Below are 17,553 nucleotides of genomic sequence, written 5' to 3' on the forward strand. Positions count from 1 at the left end.
AAAAATGCTATGAAAAATAATATGTTAAGAGTGGTGAACGCTGCACCACAAAGCGATTGAATAATTCAAGTTATTTTTTCCTACCGTTCACGCCTCAGATTTCAGAAACAAAAGATGACATGCAGAGTAGACTTCTCGCGCCGCAGAAACAAGTAACATTTTTTAATGCATCGTTGATGGAAAAGGTAAGTTCACGTTCCTAAATTTCCACAATGCAGTTGTACATGAAGGTATTTTTAGTACTACTCATTCAGTGGCTTACATACATATATACATACTTTATTCGTTCCAAATGAGCTTTTCAGAATAAAGAAATAATTAAAACTATATACTAACAAATTAATGACGGAGCTAATTAACTGGTAAATATATAAAATAATCAAATTAACTGATTAAATAAATGAATTAAATAACATAAAGATAAAAGCAATTAAGTCTCTAAAAAGTTTGAGGTAAGGTAAAGCTTAAACGTTAGCAACCCCACAAAACCCAAGAGATGATCGGGGGTTCTCTCCTTGTTATGCCCTAACAACATATATTCAACCTGATAAGTTTACCCTTTTTCATTGACTTAAATGCGATGGCTTCAACTCTATTGGCCCTCAAGTGTAAGTAAGTTCACAATAAGGTTAATCGAATAGGGAGTGCAAATCTGACAAAAAAAAATTGAAGACTTTATCAGACTTCTAAAGTGTTTCCCGAATAAGCACCGCTTATTAATCGAGGAGGGAGGGGGTTCCTTCTTGAAGTAGCGCAGCACATAAAGGGACTCCGCCGATTGTTGATTTGCTTGGTTTTCTAAGGGCGCGGTCCTGACGGTTTCCCGTCGCGCGTCAGCCTTCCAAAGTCCGTTAAAAATTGATTGAATGCCGAAGAAACGACAAAACTTTTGTTGTTATGAGGTCTATACATAGAAAAATTTCATATTCACTAAGTTACGCAAAACTTAGTAGCATCTTTTGTGCTTTTCAGAATTCTATTTGTTCCTATCGCGTTTATCATTTCCTGATCCTGCGTATTCATTGACCAAACGCGAGGCAGCCACTTTGAAATTTAGCGACCCTGCCATAATCATCTCGTGGGAGGCAGTTATAGTGAGATATGAAGCAATCGTCGACCAATCAGAGTGCGTGCATCTCTGTAATCCCGGAACAATTCTTTTAAAAACACACAACAGAATATGTGGGCCGTATACTGGCGACAATGATTGCCAAACTCGCTTTAGAAGTTATCAAAATAGAATTCCTCTAGAGGTAAAGTCTGATATATGTGCTAACAAGAGATTGTAAACTAAGAGAACTTGTCTCCGTGACCCATGATAATTTTATTGAAGTCTATGCTAAATTTCCTGCCACGCTGGGGGATTATTCTTATTTTTACCTCCCCCACCACCCCCCCCCCCCTCCATGAAATCTTCTGTTGATGTTAATCATAAGTGCTTGAAATGTCAACTTTTTGAAATCTGCGAGAGCAGTTATTACTTTCCCTTTATCGAATTGATAAATCAACCATGCGAAGGCCTTAAATGTTGGGTGCTGCAGTTACATATCATACCGCATGATGTATAGCTGATAACAAATAAGATCTCAATTTTCTATTTGGCACTTCGCAGAAAATTATGGGCTGGGTGTTCAAATCTGGGCTAAGATAACCCAGTGTTAGTGGGAAATCTGATTTCAGATCTGAAAGCTTTTAAAGCAAATTCGGTATAATTCTTTCTGACTACAATTTGATGATTGGTTGTTCTAAAAAGAGTAGAGAAACTTGGTCGAAAAGGCTTTTGAACAAAAATTAAAGAACACCGGATTAAAATTCAACCTTGAGTTAGTGCTAGTCAGCCGTTTAACAACTGGACCTTGCATTAGAACTCTGTCAAAAACGTTTAACTGTCCATTGAAACCTTAGCGTTAATTTGACGCAGAAACATACCCGAAAACATCATCTCCCCCGAGATGCGGTTAAAATTGATAATAGAAAAGTACATTACACCATGTGCTTTCAGGAAATCGTGGGTTTCAACGGAACAAGAGGTCCACGAGGCTCCCCGGGTGTTTCAGGATTACCAGGTCCAAAGGGGGTTGGAAAGCTCAGCTCTTGTGTTCATAAGAAGGCAGAGGCAACTGGGCCGGCTGGAATCTACTCTGTTAATGACGTGCACGTAAGGGACATAGTGGTAAGTAACGCCTAAGTAAATTCAAGGTTAAAACGTGATTGAAAGATAAAGCGCCTAGAATTTTAAGCAATATGAGGACCCACACCAGAATAAACATTAACATTTACATTAGTCAAATCGTAAGTTCAGATTCAAAAATTCAAGTTAAAGAATGAATCAGGAAATCGACAAGGGCAATACCGAAAGTTTTTACATAATGAGCATTTGGGAATGTTTAGACTCCCCCCTTTGCACATTTCTGACACTTTCAAAGACGACGTTAAACAAAAATGAACTGTACAGAATACTTTATTCATTGGTTCTAATCATGCCTTAGTGCACTATGAAAAGGAATCTAAATAAAGTATAGATCTGTTTTTGGGAGTTTTCAAAACTTTCAGTCATGCATTTTATCAAATGTACATATATTAAAAAGAGATACAATTTCGTTTGACTTCGATCACACTTCCTCTTGTAAGGTATCTGCTTTTAAGTTTTCAAACGCACCCGCTATCTAGAACTTGAGGCTGGGTGGTCTACCTGTTCCTGTGATCTCTGGTATCCACGTTTCTCCCACTATACCATCCCTTCCCTCAAACAAAAACGTCTTTGATTGCATTTTTTTTCTAACGCTTGTGTGCTTCGATTACCGTAAAGCGAAGTATACAAATGAACGAACTAACAATAGGTTGAGGCAAATTGAAGTATAGGTTTTACTATAAAATAACAGTATTCAATAGGGAAAAGCTGAATTGCGATAAGTTGATATTGAAGCTCTCTGATAGACAGACTTGATGTAAAGAGGTCAGCGAATTTGCGTGGGCTGTATTTCAAAACTTATCTACGCGTAAGTAGTTAAGTATCTACACGCGCTGCTAACGTGAGCACGCGGTTTATTTCAGGGATATCGCGTGATAAGATTATCACGAAGAAGTGGCGGTATATTCATGTTAAGAAAATAAACAACGTAAAAACCACTCGAAAGGACGACATCACAGGTCATATTTATTTTCGCACACAATCACAAAAGAAACCTCTTCCCAGTCTAAAAAATACTCGAAATGAGGACGACGCAATCACGAAAGCAGAAAGAATCAGATGTGAAAGTTTCTAATTATAAACTTTAAGCTAATTCTATGAACCTATTTTGTTGTCAATGCTTGCGTCCTTGATTGACTGGCCCATTTTTTTTTTTTTTTTTTCTGAATAACTCTACGTACCAAAAGTTCCTCCCAGGTACTCAGTGATAAAAAATTAATATATGAAGTTCACTCTCTCACAAAAGATCGAGATTCTGATTTTCGATTTTCAATTTTAGTGACTTGAGCAAATTACAGTATAAACAAAGTCGGAAGGCTCCTTTTTCGTTGTCAGTGTGTCGTCGAGAGATTTAAATTTCGTGATGATTGAAGATAAAAACAAATAGGAAGTGTTAATTGAAAACAACATTTTAGACCACACGGTCTCATTCACATTTTCGCGGGGATCTTTTGCTCAATTAAAAGTCAATACAGAAAGGCTCCTATTTCACATAACATCAATGGCGTTACGGTGCAAACGCGTAAAAGTGCAGCCGGCTGAAGTTCTAACTTTAGAGAGTACTAGCGAGGAATTACCTGAGTGTGAAGACATTTTACCACTTCAGTTACAAAATAAAACGCCATCCTTTCGCAATTTGCACTCCATCCCAGAAGAAACCGGCCTTCAAGGATCGCACAGGAGGTCGGAGAGTTCCCTGACAGATAAACCGGAGCTGCACCTCATCAACCAAATCCAAAGGGCTCTTAATTCTTTACGGGTGCTGGTTATTGTTTTTGTGGCTATTTCAGTCGTTTCACTCACGCTGAACATATGGGTTATCACCAGCGTTCTTGGCCAAGAACAAAGCAATCAGGAACACAGGGTTAACACAACACAGCAAGGTATCAAGCCAGCTATATTCGAAAGTTTTATTTTTTCATGCCCTTCAATGGATCCTCTTTTGTTTAAAATGGTATTGAGTTCACCTCTGAGTCAATGAGTCATGAATCTGCTCATCCATAGTTTATCGACTTACTGTAATTTTCGAAATGAAACGAAATGAAAATCTAGAACCTGCGAATGGACTCAACATCTGTAATTTTCGACTGCAAAATAGGAAATCTGTTATTTGCGGAATTCACTCAAAATCTGTAATTTGTAAAATGGAGTCAAATTCTGCAACTGGCGATATGGAAAATCTACAATTTGCGGGTCAGAAATCAGTAATTTGGAAACGTTTGGCTGAAAACTCCATCGAGCGGAAGAGTCAATCGGTAAGTTCACCACTAGCCGTGGATTGCATATGCAACCTGACAAATAATACCGTTTCGTTTTGCAAATTACAATAAGCCACACGAACTTTTTAACTTTTTATATTATTTTTCAACTTCCTCATGAGTTGCACCTCACAAGTGCGTGTAGCTGTGGTGCTGCTTCACCAGAAAGGAGCTAGGGCCCATGCGCACTAGCAGACAAAATTAAAATTGTACCGAAAGATCAAGGACAATTTTTTGTCGCCTCTGGTGCAACTGCACTAAAAGTTTCGAAGCTTTCAAAGCTGTAAAATTCGGTCCACAGCCAAAAATAACACCGATACTACATTTCATTTTCATTTATTCAGTGAAGCTTTTCGTTTCCCTTTGCTTCGAGTGACCACTTTTGGATCTTTTGCCACCTCTACCGCTTCATTGTTGGACTGGTAAAGTGGCGACTAGTTAATCACGCCACCATAAGGTCATCATCATCATCATCATCATCATCATCATGTTTATTTGTTCAAGCAGGTTGAATTTATTGGCAACTGTATAAGCTGATGTGGACCTGCTGTTTTCCCACCCAACCCACCCCAGGGGAGGACATCCAGCACACAGTAATCTCGTGCGTGGGAAATTAGCGTCTCTTACCCCTTACCCTTTAAGAGACGGGACCTCCGGCTTTACGTCCTATCCGAGAAGACGAAACAATGTGAGTGAAGTGTCTTGCTTAAGGACTCAACGTTAAGCCCCAGCCAGGACTTGAACCTGGGCCGTTTAACCCAGAGTCCAGCGCACTGACCACTGGACCACTGACCACTGACCACTGACCACCTGCTCATAAGAGTGGCGGCTTTAATTTGCATAAGGATTTAAACTCCATTTACCGGGATTCATCTTAATTTGTCTGAATTTGTAAAATCCGCGAGTTTCTTAACGAAAGACAATTACTGTAATCCTTTGGTAAAGTGAACTCAGTTCATTACCACATTGGTGTTTATCACAGTCTTGTTTATTTAGCCGATTTTGCCGAGATTTTTACCCGGGACAAATTTTGCCGGCGGTGCCTTTGAAAATTTTTCCGCTTCGACCAAAGTTTGTCAAGTCGCGACAAGCCATGCGCACTTGTAAAGTGTTGGTGATGACAGAAAATTTGTCAGACATTTTTTTTCGCTAGTGTGCGGATAGGCCCTTACTCATGCACTGATTTTATTCGAAACACCGACATGACACTTAGTGACGGATTATTTCTTTTGATATCGGAGTTAAAAATTATCAACATCTACTCCGTGAGTAAAGGTACTCCTTTAATTTCAAGAGTAGCCGAGATCATCCGAATCCCAAGTTTGGTATCAAGGGCCGGACTTTCCTTTTAAGGGAAGGAAAATAATCCTTCCGGCACGCAATCAACCAAATAACAGAAATCGGGAAAACTGATCAGAATAGCAACAGGATCTCGCCAAAATATCTCAATGATCATTGGGAAAAGATTAGAAAGAATTACAGGTAAAAAGTTATCTGAACAGCTGTGTGCCCAAAATGTTTTCATTGTAACAGGTAATTTAAACCAAACCAGATTACACCATTCCCTGACCGTTCTAATTAATTTATCATTACTAATGCAATTTAAATGGAACATGTTTAACCTTACTTTGCGCTGTTTTTCTGTTCTTTATTACTCTCCGTAGGAAAATATGTGAGCGAAAATGAGACCGGCCTCTTGGGAATTCTGAACGAAACCAAGCAGGAAATGAAAAAAGAGGAAACACAAGATAAGCATAACAAAGATGCCGCCAGAGGAAATACCTCTGCGAGTGACGAGAGCTTCCCCGGAAATGCTCAAAGATATCTTAATATTACACATCAACGACTTGAAAAACTGGAAAATCAGTCACAAAGTTTAATTGACGAAGTCAAACTCATACGAAAGATGTCAGAGAACTTCTCAGACACCGAGTTGAAGGTTAGGCTCGCAACAGTTACCAAAGCTATTTATTAAACTATAAAAATGTGATGATTTGTCACGTCGTCATCAGTATGGCGAAAAGCAGGAAATCAAGCTGAGAACAATATTCTTATGGTGGGTCTTTCAATATGACATCCATACTTTCGACTAGAAATAGCCTGGAGATATTTGATCCACCACACGGATAAGAACCGCTTCTCATAGCGACAGCATTATTTTGTTTGATTTTTTTTTTTAATCATATATAAAAAAAAAAATTAACTTTAATAGCTAACACAATTACTGGCTTACCAGTAGTTTGCTGTAAACAAATAATTCAAATTAAACATAACATTGTTAAGAATTCCAACTGGCCGGAGGCAAACCAGTTGGCTATTTACAAGCATGGCCGAGGATTTGAACTCATAGTGGTCAGGGCGGGACTCGAACCCGGGAGCGACGGATTGCGAGTCCGACACGCTGACCACTCGGCCACGCTGCCTCCTAACTGCTTATATCTCAACTGCTTGGTTAAGGTAGTCAAGATAAAGCATTGAAGTTTATTATCTTTGAGTTGGGCAAACATCCTTGTTTCCCTTATTAACATGAACAGCAATGAACGGCTGTATTTTGAATCGTGATAATATCATAATTACTGGCGCGTCACCAGGTCTGTTTTAAATGTTGCATGCCTAAGGCAATAAACTATAAGTAGTAGTTTTCGCTTCACGTTCATCGCTTTAGATCTCCAGTTGACCTCAACTGATTGATTGATTAGCGATTCTGTGATTTTTCCGCTTCGACATTTTTGTATGCATTTTCACAAAGCTGACTTTCAGGTTGTTGTTCATCGCCCGGTCGACAATTTGAAAAACAATGTTAAATCCTTATGACTTTTGTCTTTCTCTTTGGCTAATTCAGTGGTGATATTTGAGTTCAGTTTGATTCGCGGCCTCAAATGTGCGCCAAACAAATTCCTTCAGTGGTCTTGAATTTGTCCCACATCGCAGCGACTTGATTTGTGGTTGTTCAGCATCTACGCCATTTCCGGCTTCTTTCTGCTGTAGTTTGCCAGATGGCTAACAATTTGGGGTGTTACGAAAACTAAGACCCTCGAAAACGAAGACCTAAGACCTAAGAACCTAAGACCCGTCTTAGTTTTCGAGATTACGAAACCTAAGACCCGTCCTAGTTTTCGAGATTACGAAAACTAAGACCCCCTAAAATCGAATCCGTCGAAATATAAAGTCAAATTGTAACCAAAATAGGTCTAATCTGTCAAATTATCTCCTGCGCGATCCTTTCCACCGTGTTTTAGGTCAAATTTAACGGTCAATTCAGGGATCTTAGTTTTCGTAATTTCGAAAACTAAGAACCCCTCTCAGTTTTCGTAATTACGAAAACTATGACCCTCACCAAACCACTCTTTTCTGTAAAGTCGAATTACCACCGTTCAAAGACTATAATGCGTAAAACAACCAAAAACTACTATCATACTTGACGATCAGGCATGCGAACGACTCAAAATCCAAGTTTCCGCGCCAAAACCTACCGCGTGGCATACGTTACTCAGCTCTGTCACAGGTAACGCAATCTTGATCGCAGAGACGCGAAGACCTGAAGAAAAACATGCATCTCCAACGGAAGGTTAATTTTATGATTTAAAGGATAAACAACAAAATTAAAGACCAATAGGGGTAAGGCATATTTTCAGTGTACGACTATATGTAGGTAGTGTATGGCTTTCATCCTCTTCATTAAGCCACAAAGCTGTTAATATATGTGTGCAAATTGTTTGAAGAAGCGAATCATCTAGTACGCGTATGATAGCAGTTTTTGGTTGTTTTATGAATTATAGTCTTTGAACGGTCGTATTTCGACTTTGTAGAATTTTTACAGAATGGTTTGGTGGGGGTCGTAATTACGAAAACTAAGAGGGATCTTAGGTTTTAGAAATTTCGAATACTAAGTCCCTTAAATTTACCGTTAAATTTGTCCTAAAACTCGTTTGCAAGGATCGGACAGGAGATAATTTGACAAATTAGACTTGTTTCGGATACAATTTGACTTTATATTTCGACGGATTATATTCGATTTTAGGGGGTCTTAGTTTTCGTAATCTCGAAAACTAAGACAGGTGTTAGGTCTTAGGTCTTAGTTTTCGGGGGTCTTAGCTTTCGTAGCACCCGCTGAACAATTTGGGACTGATATCGTTGGATTACATGATTATCTTACATGATTCATTCGTGTTAGGATAGTTTTGCTTTTATCTTCGTTGTTAAATACTTTGTTCTATTTTCATCGGATATAATAAGTAGTGTTTCAGGGTCCAAACTTCAATGACCCTAACCCCTCTCTTTCTACTGCTTTTAATAAGGCTCTCAGTTACGTTGGGAAGTCTCTGTGTGAAGTGAACATTAGGTTTTGAAGACTGAACTGGATGATATATACCCAGAATGAAGTCATTGCTACAATTCAGCAAATTGGACTTGCGATATTAAGAAAGCTGTCGTGTGAATCTTTTGAAAACTAGTCTTACAAAAACATTTCTAAGTTGTTCCTCGAGGTACTCGTGCATTTTTCAAAAGCGGTTTCAAAGCAAAAGCTAACAAGAAGGGATGGTCAGAAAATGTACAAGGACTCAGCAGACCTAAATTTTGCCAATCTGCAGGCTTGAGGATTAATTGAGAACAGAAAGATGAGAAAATTGATTAAATATTGCATTCTTAGACTTTTATTTCTATTTTCCAAGAAATTAGAAAAAACAATAGTTTATGATGAAATTTCTTCGATTTGGAAAAAAAAATTCAGAAAGAAACGGCCTCTAAGCGTGTCCGGTGTCCAAATAAAAATACTTGGACACGATAATGATTCATATCTGTTAAGTTCCAATTAAAAAAAAATTGTTTTTTCTCCATTGAGGATTTTTGTTTTCTCCATCTTTTAAATCTAGAAACAAAGTTACTCTGAAAGATAATGTATTAAGAGTGGTAAACGCTGCACACAAAACGATTGATAATTTATTTTTTCCTCCCGTACACGCCTCAGATTTCAGAAACAAAAGACGACATGCAGAGTAGACTTCTCACACTGCAAAGACAAGTAACATTTTTGAATGCATCGTTGATGGAAAAGGTAAATATACGTTCCTAAATTTCCACAATACAGTTGTATATGAAGCTATTTTTATTCTGTTACTTCAATGGCTTGGCAATCCCACAAAACCCAAGAGGTCATCAATAGTTCTCTCAATGCCTTCTCGTGTGAATAAGTGAGGAACAATTATATGCCTTATCAACATACCTTGCACCTGATAGGTTCATCTAGTTTCAGTGACTCAATTGTGATGGCTTCAACTTTATTGGTCCTCAAACGTAACTTGAACTGAGTAAGGTCAGAATGAGATAGATCGAACAAGGAATGCAAAGCTAAAAGAAAACTAAAACGCCTTATCATACTTTTACAGTGTTTCCTCGGATAAGCGCCCGGGTGCTTCGTTAAAATCTTAGAGGGGCGCCTAATGAAAGGAAGGAGCTTAATCGAGGAGGCCTCGTGTTAGGTAGCGCAGAACATAAAGGGACTCCGCTGTAGCTAAAGCTCAAAAAGTCTTAAATATTGTGGCAGTAGAACCAGACCTCCCCTGATCCCTACCGTTAAAGAAAGTAAAGGGAGTAGGAGGGGCGCTTATTATAGCCCAGATGGTGGGCGCTTATTCGTTGGAAAGCGTCTTTTCGAGGAATGACGGTATATGTAACAAGCTTTCATTTTTTTTTCTATATGGGTGTTCCTTGACTATTTTCCAAACACTCATTTTATTCATTTGTTAAGGGATAACAATGCGATTTTTTGCTTTTATCATTTTTTTTGTTTATACTATCTATTTATTGGTTAATCATCTCTTTACTTTGTTGTTTTTTCTTTCTCGCTCCAAGATTAGCAACATCAGCGGAATGACTGGCTCAGCATGGCCTAGTGGTTTACCTGGCATTCCTGGTGTTCCTGGCATTCCAGGCATCAATGGATCGCAGGGTCCCATTGGTCCCAAGGGTGACCAGGGCTTTAATGGCTCCCAAGGGCTCCAGGGCCCTGCCGGACCTCCAGGCGGTTATGGGCCCCAAGGGGTACCGGGACCTTCCGGCCCGCCAGGGCCTGGAAACCTCAGTTTGTGTTATTACAAAGAGGAACAGAGCACTGGTGTTACCAAAGGTGCCTCAGCAAACGACAGGGTTATTGTAAAGGAGCTGCATGTAAGTTTCTTCTCTTTTTTTAATGATACAATCATCTTTACTGTTCATCAACCAGCCATAAATGGAAAAAAGCCCAATGATTCTTCCCTTCAGCTAAACTAATTCAGCCTTTTTTCACCTATCCTTGTACTCTAATTTAATCAAGAGTATCACAAGAATTATCAAGCATCGCAATGCTAAATCTACATCAGTGATTACGTTTCCACAGTAAATTCACTCGTGATAAAACGTGAACTTATTTTGCTAATAAAACGGACGGAAATCTTTTCAAACGCCCGGGTTCCGATTTGTTTCCCTGTTCCTCTTCCTCTTGTAAGAGCTCATTTGTAAAGCAGGCAGGAGTATTTGATTTAATTTCAATGAAAAAAGGCTTTATCTGATAAGGAAGCTCATTGTCAACTACATTTATTAGTTCATATACTGAAATTTTGAGGGAAGGGCAGAATGGTACTTACCTGACACAAGTACATCTACCCTCAATGACAACAGCAATGACTCCATTCTCGTTATGGAAAGCAGTAGTTTAACTTGTTAGTTTCCTTCTACCATTTGGCCCTTATAAAGGCACTAATTTCACTAAAAAAACAGATGTTTTTCGTTGCTTCAATGTGCAGGACGTTAAGATTATTGGTGCGACTTGTTCATCGAACGATGCCGCCATGCACACCTTAACCAGCGAAGTCAGCTCAGGATTCCGCTTCTTCAGATGCCGTTGTCGAGGAAGTATAAAAACTCCCATTGCCGAGCCGATGTACTGCTACATCCACTATTGGGAATGTCGCTTAATTAGTTAAAGGGCGCAGCTTGATATTGGTCTTATGGTTTTCTCTGTATAAACGTATATACTCCATTTTTCGTTTTTAAAGGTGTAGCCTGCCATTAATTTATAATTGGGATGCTAGCCTAAACCCCCAGAAGAAGTTCACATACAACTCCCTGCAACAAAAAAAAAGCGTTTTCTCTCCAAAGTCTAACTCCTTCTGAGTTCAATCTACTCAATTCTTGTAGGTTTTTACCTCGCGCCCAACTGGAAAAAGGAATGAAAAAATCAAGATAAAGTGTTATCATTTATTGCTATTAAAATAGTTATAATTATTATCATTGTTTTTGCTTCTTGATAGTCCGCTTATCACAGAGGGTTCCTAATGCTGTGAGATTCAAATTGTACATATCTATCCATAGTAATCTTTCTGATTTTCTCTATTTGAGAAACGTTCACTTGTAAATTTCTTGTCCACTGAGAGAACTCTCCAAGGCAATTCCCTTGGGTTGGCATCATATTTAGACGCCACCTCTCTTCTTATCGGGCCTTAACATCAACGCATTTGATAGCCGAATGAGGTTTGTAAACAAGTTAGACGAATAGTTTAGAAAGAAAAGGAAACAATTTTGTAATCTAATCTGAGCGAAGGGGTCTTAATTTAATTTAATTTAATTTTAGTTTAATTCATTCCATTTTCACTGCATTAATTTGCAGTGGGGAAAGGGAACACGCGAACCATTCGAGCTAGTCCACCTTCCCTCCCATCCCACCCCAGGGGAGGACATCCATCTCACTGTAATCTCGTGTGTGGGAAATTAACGTCTCCTACCCCAGCCCTGCACGAGACGGGACCTCCATTTATTTGTCCCTATCCGAGAAGACTAGAATATCCAAGCATTTCTTTATGTCATAGAAAGGTAGCAAATTCTTCTAAATTATTTTAAGACCTTGAGTGTCGATATGTGCATTGGCAACAACTGAGCACAGAGCGCCTATATCAGGTTCATGAATGACATCCACATGCTGCTCTCAATTAAACTGATGTTTTTCTTCATTTGACGTGCGCTAACACAAGTGGGCACCTTAGTGAATGTGAGCTTGTACAAACAACATTTGGGTATTGAAAAGAACCCTAATACGATCTAGCCAAATATCAAACAGCATATTTTATTTCACAACACAGAGAAGCAAATATCGTTGACGTTGTTACTCAAGATCGGATGAATTTTGCGACAATTATCACGTTTTGAAACATTATTTGCTTTGAAAAACAAACGTTTTAACTACATTGTAAAAAACAACGCAGAGAGATCGAGGAGATGGCAGTATTGTTGGGTATGTGTATTCATCCATTCTAACGCAATAAAATCAATCTCACGCACTCCATTTTTTATAGGTTTTTTTTTATTGTTATCATCTGACAATCCAGTTTGCTAGAGCCTACATTCCATGCATGCCAAAACTGCTTAATCAAAATTACGGGGTTTTCACGAGACTTAAGATTCCCCGCCTCCTTTTTCTTAAAATCTCCCGAGGGAGACTACAAATGAGCTTCGAATCACCACTGAGTTGTCGCATGGGGGCCTGCTGTGCAGCGAAATTTTGGGTTGATTAACGAGTGAAAGCCAAAGTTGTCTTCGCCTGACACCGACCCAGACCGTGGAACAAACTACCAGCCGGAATGACTTCTGTCGATATGCAAAATCCAACTGTTAGCCGCCTGCCAGAAACGCGCCGTCAGATGCATGCCCATGTGCCCGCAACTGTTGACTTACTCCACTTTCATGCATTTTCCAGTCCCGTGAAAGTCAACAATTTTAAAATCTTTGAACTTGACACGAAGATAGTCTCGGAAATCCACGCCATGCGTTGGATAGCTACAAGTGGCTGGCCAGTGGGTAGAATGACTCTGCAACGACCTAATTCGGGCAAGGCTTAGGCGGTAAGTATTTCAATAGAAGGAATTCTCGTTCACCGGAGCGTTGAGAAGAAAGGGAATCTTCAGGAAAGCAGGTTGAAGGCGATAGATGTTCGACCAGAACATGACCAAGGTCCAAGCGGTACCAGGCTCTGATTTCAGATCACAGTAAGCTGGATAACTGTTGCCAGCAATGTCGTAGAGCTTGTACACACCGCATTTCGAGGCGCCTTTCAGTAGATAGTCGAGGCAGGAGGTTGGACGAAATGTAGACTTTACTTGATTCTTTGGCGAAGGAAACAAATCGCCCTGAAAGGAATTCCAGACAAATATTTCAAATCAGCGACAAAACTAGAAAGACGGAAGATATAAACTTTTCTGAAGAACAATTTTCCTGCCTAATCCTTTAAAGCATTTACTGGTATCTATGATGTAGTTCATTTCTAGAGTTGATTTTTTTCCCACTTACGTTCTTTTCTTTCTCAGTCTTCGTTGACATCCAGTGAGCCGTGGAAAAAAAATAGGAAAATTTTAAATTTTCTCCTTCTGTATTCTATGTACTCAATTCTTTTATGTTTTTTTTCCTCGCGCTCAACTAGAAAAAGGAATAAAAATTCAAGGTAAAGTGTTATCATTGATTGTTGCTAGAATAGTTATGATTATTATCACTGCAGTTGAACCTCGATTATCCGGACTCAGCTAGAAGAACGATTATCCGAACGAGCTAATAGAACTTACGTGAAATTTCACTCAGCAACAATGCAACCCTAAGCTAACAAGACTTCATTCGAATGTTCTTCATTAATTACGACGCGTGCGAGCGCGGCTTTTGCTTTTTAAAAGCGAAACAAATTCGCCTTACTTTACTTTTCAAGTCTGTAGTTTTGAAAAGAATAATTATGGCTACGGAACGTAATCATGACAATGAATATTCATGGAAAGTGGGATCAGAGAAAAAGTTCGGAGATCGAGAAGTCCGGATAATCGAGTTCCGGATTATCGGTGTTCAAATGCATTTTTGCATATCTCAGAGGGGTCCTTAAATACGTGAGATTCAAATCGTGCATATCTATCCATAATAATCTTACAAATTTTGACTGCTTATTTTCAGCGCTAATTTAAAAAATATCTTAACTCTGGAAGAACAAGTCAGTTTAAGGGAGACGAAAAGTGGTAGAATCCAGAGCAGTTTTACAATTCACACCACTGAGCATGTTCTGTACACTCCTGAGGGAACTTTTGTTTATTATTATTATTATTATTATTGTTATTATTATCACAGTTTTATTTTTTATTTTTATTTTAATCTTATTATTTTTTCGTTTTCAATCAGTGTCAGGTCTTCTAAATTGTCTGCGAGGTAACTTGAAGCAAATAACTGGGAATATGTGAAAATCATATATGTGAGCTGCGGTTTATGAAATGAACATGAAAGTGAACTTCGCGGTAATGAGCACTACTTACGCAGTTGTGAAAATAAGTTGTGAAAAAAAAATCAGCCCTGTATGGGATTTGAACTTATGACCTCTACGATACCGGTGTAGTGCTCTACTAACAGAGTTTACAAGCTAACTGGGAGCTGATCATCACGTTGATATGTCATAAACCTGTGAAGTAGTAAATATATAACTGTGATTATATGAAAAACCAAACATGCTTGTTAGCCCAGTAAGCACTGGCCTTAATATTTTTCAGGCCTTATTTTTACTACTGCTTAAATAGTGTTCATTACTGCGAAAACCGCTTTCAGAACCATAAAGTGGAACTTCCGATTTCGAGTGAGTTGGATTAAAATGGATTTAAAGACAAAAGAAAAGAAATAAAGACATGTATCCATTACTGGTATGTACTGAACATTTTAATCGACTGCAACTACGGTGAAGATAAGTCTAGTGTAAATGGAACATTTTGAAGACAGTGCAGCCCTGTTTCGAGCAATTCAAAGAAAGACACAGAAACATACACGGCTTCCCTTAATTATTCAACAGTTTGAAGTACAGCACCGTCTGTTTACACCTGTCAGTTATTCAAAATAGCGAGGGTAAAATAATGTATAAAAAGAAGCGGAAGAGAAACGAAACTGGTTCGACTTCACAAAAGTTCAAATTTTTGTGGGTAAATAGAGTAAAGTCACAGGGAAATTGAGCTGAGCTCGAGTTGTTTAACGCAAAGGTTTTGGATTTTCATCATTGATAGACATATATTAATTGGCATGATGATAACAGTTTTCACGAATGGCAGATAAATAGAAAAGTTTAAGCTCCTGTACGTGATGTTGGTAGCGCTTTTAAAGAGTATGGAGATTTATACAAAGTTCAGTCGTTGAGAACAGCAAATGTGGATACCAACACTTAAAATACTGGCTGAGTAAATTTGTCCAGGAGGTTTCGAATAGTGAAGGGAAGATGTATCCAGCAGGAACCCTTCATGGAATTATCTGTGGCATCCGAAGGTATTTAGAAAAACTGTGGGAAGCGAAGCATTATATCCTTTGGATGCTTTGGATAAAAGGTAGGAGATGTTATAGTATTTATGGGTATAAGGTTCAATGCAAGATGCCGTGATTTTTATCGAAGACCACAATTAGAATGCCCCCCCACTAGAAAGTATATCGATATTTTTTTAATTTTCCAGACTTCAAGAAAAATTAATTTTTAAATATCTCTTCGTTTACGAATCGCGATGTAAAAATTGTTGTCAACGAAAGGAAATAAATTGGCAATGTCGCTTACAGTAATTAACTGAACTATTGTTTCATTGTGCTTGATTTGTTTTGTTTATATGCATGAATTTTGATGCCCAATGGGAAGACAGACGAAAACCACGCGCGGTTTTGATATGTGATCCAAAACATTAGTATGTATTTCGGATTCTTTTTTAGCGTTGTAAATCGGCCAAATTTTACTTCCTATACTATTCTTTGTTCCGCGTTCAAATCGCTAACTTAACACCACGTCTCACCACAAGCAGACCACACTATGTTTTGGTGGTTAAGACCCAGTGACCATAAATATCGAGAACCCGCCGAAAGCTGCAAAAGGACCCTTTTGAGGCTTGTTCAAAAATTATATGAAAAAGTTGTATCGCGCTTTGCTTTCTGTGAAAAATCGAAAGTTCGAAATAAGCCTAGACTGTCATTGTCCCCACTATAAAGCAATGAAAAATTATGCAACTTTGGCAACTTCATACGCCACAGTACGGTGCAATCCCGCTTTTAAATTTTGTGTGCCAGCAGATGTTCCCTTAATTTCTTTGAAAATATAAATGTCTTGTTATGTTGTCGCGTTTAAGTCTGAACATTGAACCGTTGAAATAATGTACTCTGTGTCTTTCTCACTGAGGTAAATAAAGGTCAACTTCAATAGTCTACGAAGAGGTCTGCCATATATATTTACTATTCATAATTTATATCACCTAAAAGCTTTATCTATGCATTTTACTTCCTCCAACTTTCTATCTTGACACATACGTCAATCACAAACCCATCTCTACCTATTAAAAGATGAAAAAAAAAATGCCTACTTAATCATGACTGGGCGAGAACAGATTTTTTCGCGGTTTTTAGGGTTTTGGTGGAATTTGCATTTCTTTCTCAGTAAAAAAACGTAGCGTTTTTGATATTGTTAGTACATTATTAGCAGGCTTCTATATATGCGGCTAGTATCAGCTTTTAGACATAGAAGACGAAGAATCCGCTTAAATAGAGCTCGCTTTCGAAACCGTCCTTGATCATTTATTTTTTATTTTTTTTTTTTCTTACCGTCCTTGAGACATTTTCCCAATAGGAACTTCCGGGAGATTACTCTAGACGCCAACTTGTTATACGTTAAAGCTGACTGTTCTCGATACTGTCGCCAGTGACCGTGCGCAGGGTACGAGTCATGGACCGAATAAAAACGTCGCTTCAATTCCTCGTTTCCCTCAAACAAAAACTGAGGATCTAATGGACAGGAAAATGAATTATGTCCTGCCATCGCGCGAGCTAAAGTAACTACAGTGGGACATCGATTTAACGAACCTCTATATGACGATGTCCTCGGTATATATAACGAACGATACTTCAGTTTCAGTCCGGCTAAAGTTACAGTAAAATGTAAGCCACAGAACCACGATATAATGAACCCTCGATGTAACGAGCCAATTCCCCCAGTCCGTTAGCACTTTGTTAAATTGAGGTGCCACTGAGCCTACTTAAGCATACTTTTCCCGCTTAAATTCATGTAGACATGCCTTATGTGAGATGACAGCTAAGTGG

At 38.7% G+C, this 17,553-nt stretch overlaps 1 protein-coding gene and 1 pseudogene across 3 annotated transcripts; one reads left to right on the forward strand and one right to left on the reverse strand.

Annotated features, from left to right (window-relative positions):
* The first annotated feature begins 3,659 nt into the window (after positions 1 to 3,659).
* On the forward strand, positions 3,660 to 11,715 carry LOC111339278 (uncharacterized). 2 transcript variants are annotated; one of them, XM_022945900.2, is made up of 5 exons: positions 3,660 to 4,074; positions 6,114 to 6,388; positions 9,419 to 9,505; positions 10,303 to 10,617; positions 11,232 to 11,715. In XM_022945900.2, the coding sequence occupies exons 1-5, from the start codon at positions 3,693 to 3,695 to the stop codon at positions 11,409 to 11,411; spliced, it is 1,239 nt and encodes a 412-aa protein (XP_022801635.2). In that variant the 5' UTR covers positions 3,660 to 3,692; the 3' UTR covers positions 11,412 to 11,715. The 2 variants fall into 2 exon arrangements, with proteins under 2 accessions (XP_022801635.2, XP_088618706.1); XM_088762580.1 differs by lacking the exon at positions 3,660 to 4,074 and adding an exon at positions 5,696 to 5,931.
* Positions 11,716 to 12,830: 1,115 nt separating this feature from the next.
* On the reverse strand, positions 12,831 to 13,960 carry LOC111339277 (uncharacterized; annotated as a pseudogene). Its single transcript, XR_016002267.1, has 2 exons — positions 13,768 to 13,960; positions 12,831 to 13,607 (listed from the first exon to the last, which is right to left on the reverse strand). The product of XR_016002267.1 is annotated as an uncharacterized LOC111339277 (transcript).
* Positions 13,961 to 17,553: the final 3,593 nt, after the last annotated feature.

This window comes from Stylophora pistillata, chromosome 6 (genome assembly GCF_964205215.1).
Source record: "Stylophora pistillata chromosome 6, jaStyPist1.2, whole genome shotgun sequence".
In the NCBI taxonomy this organism is placed as follows: Eukaryota; Metazoa; Cnidaria; class Anthozoa; order Scleractinia; family Pocilloporidae; genus Stylophora; species Stylophora pistillata.

Bases quoted from the DNA above. Each gene is read 5' to 3' on its own strand.
- LOC111339278 (XM_022945900.2), top strand. From the start codon at position 3,693: ATGGCGTTACGGTGCAAACGCGTAAAAGTGCAGCCGGCTGAAGTTCTA. The intron at 6,389-9,418 runs GTTAGGCTCGCA...TACACGCCTCAG, and splicing joins TCTCAGACACCGAGTTGAAG to ATTTCAGAAACAAAAGACGA. The intron at 10,618-11,231 runs GTAAGTTTCTTC...TTCAATGTGCAG, and splicing joins TTATTGTAAAGGAGCTGCAT to GACGTTAAGATTATTGGTGC.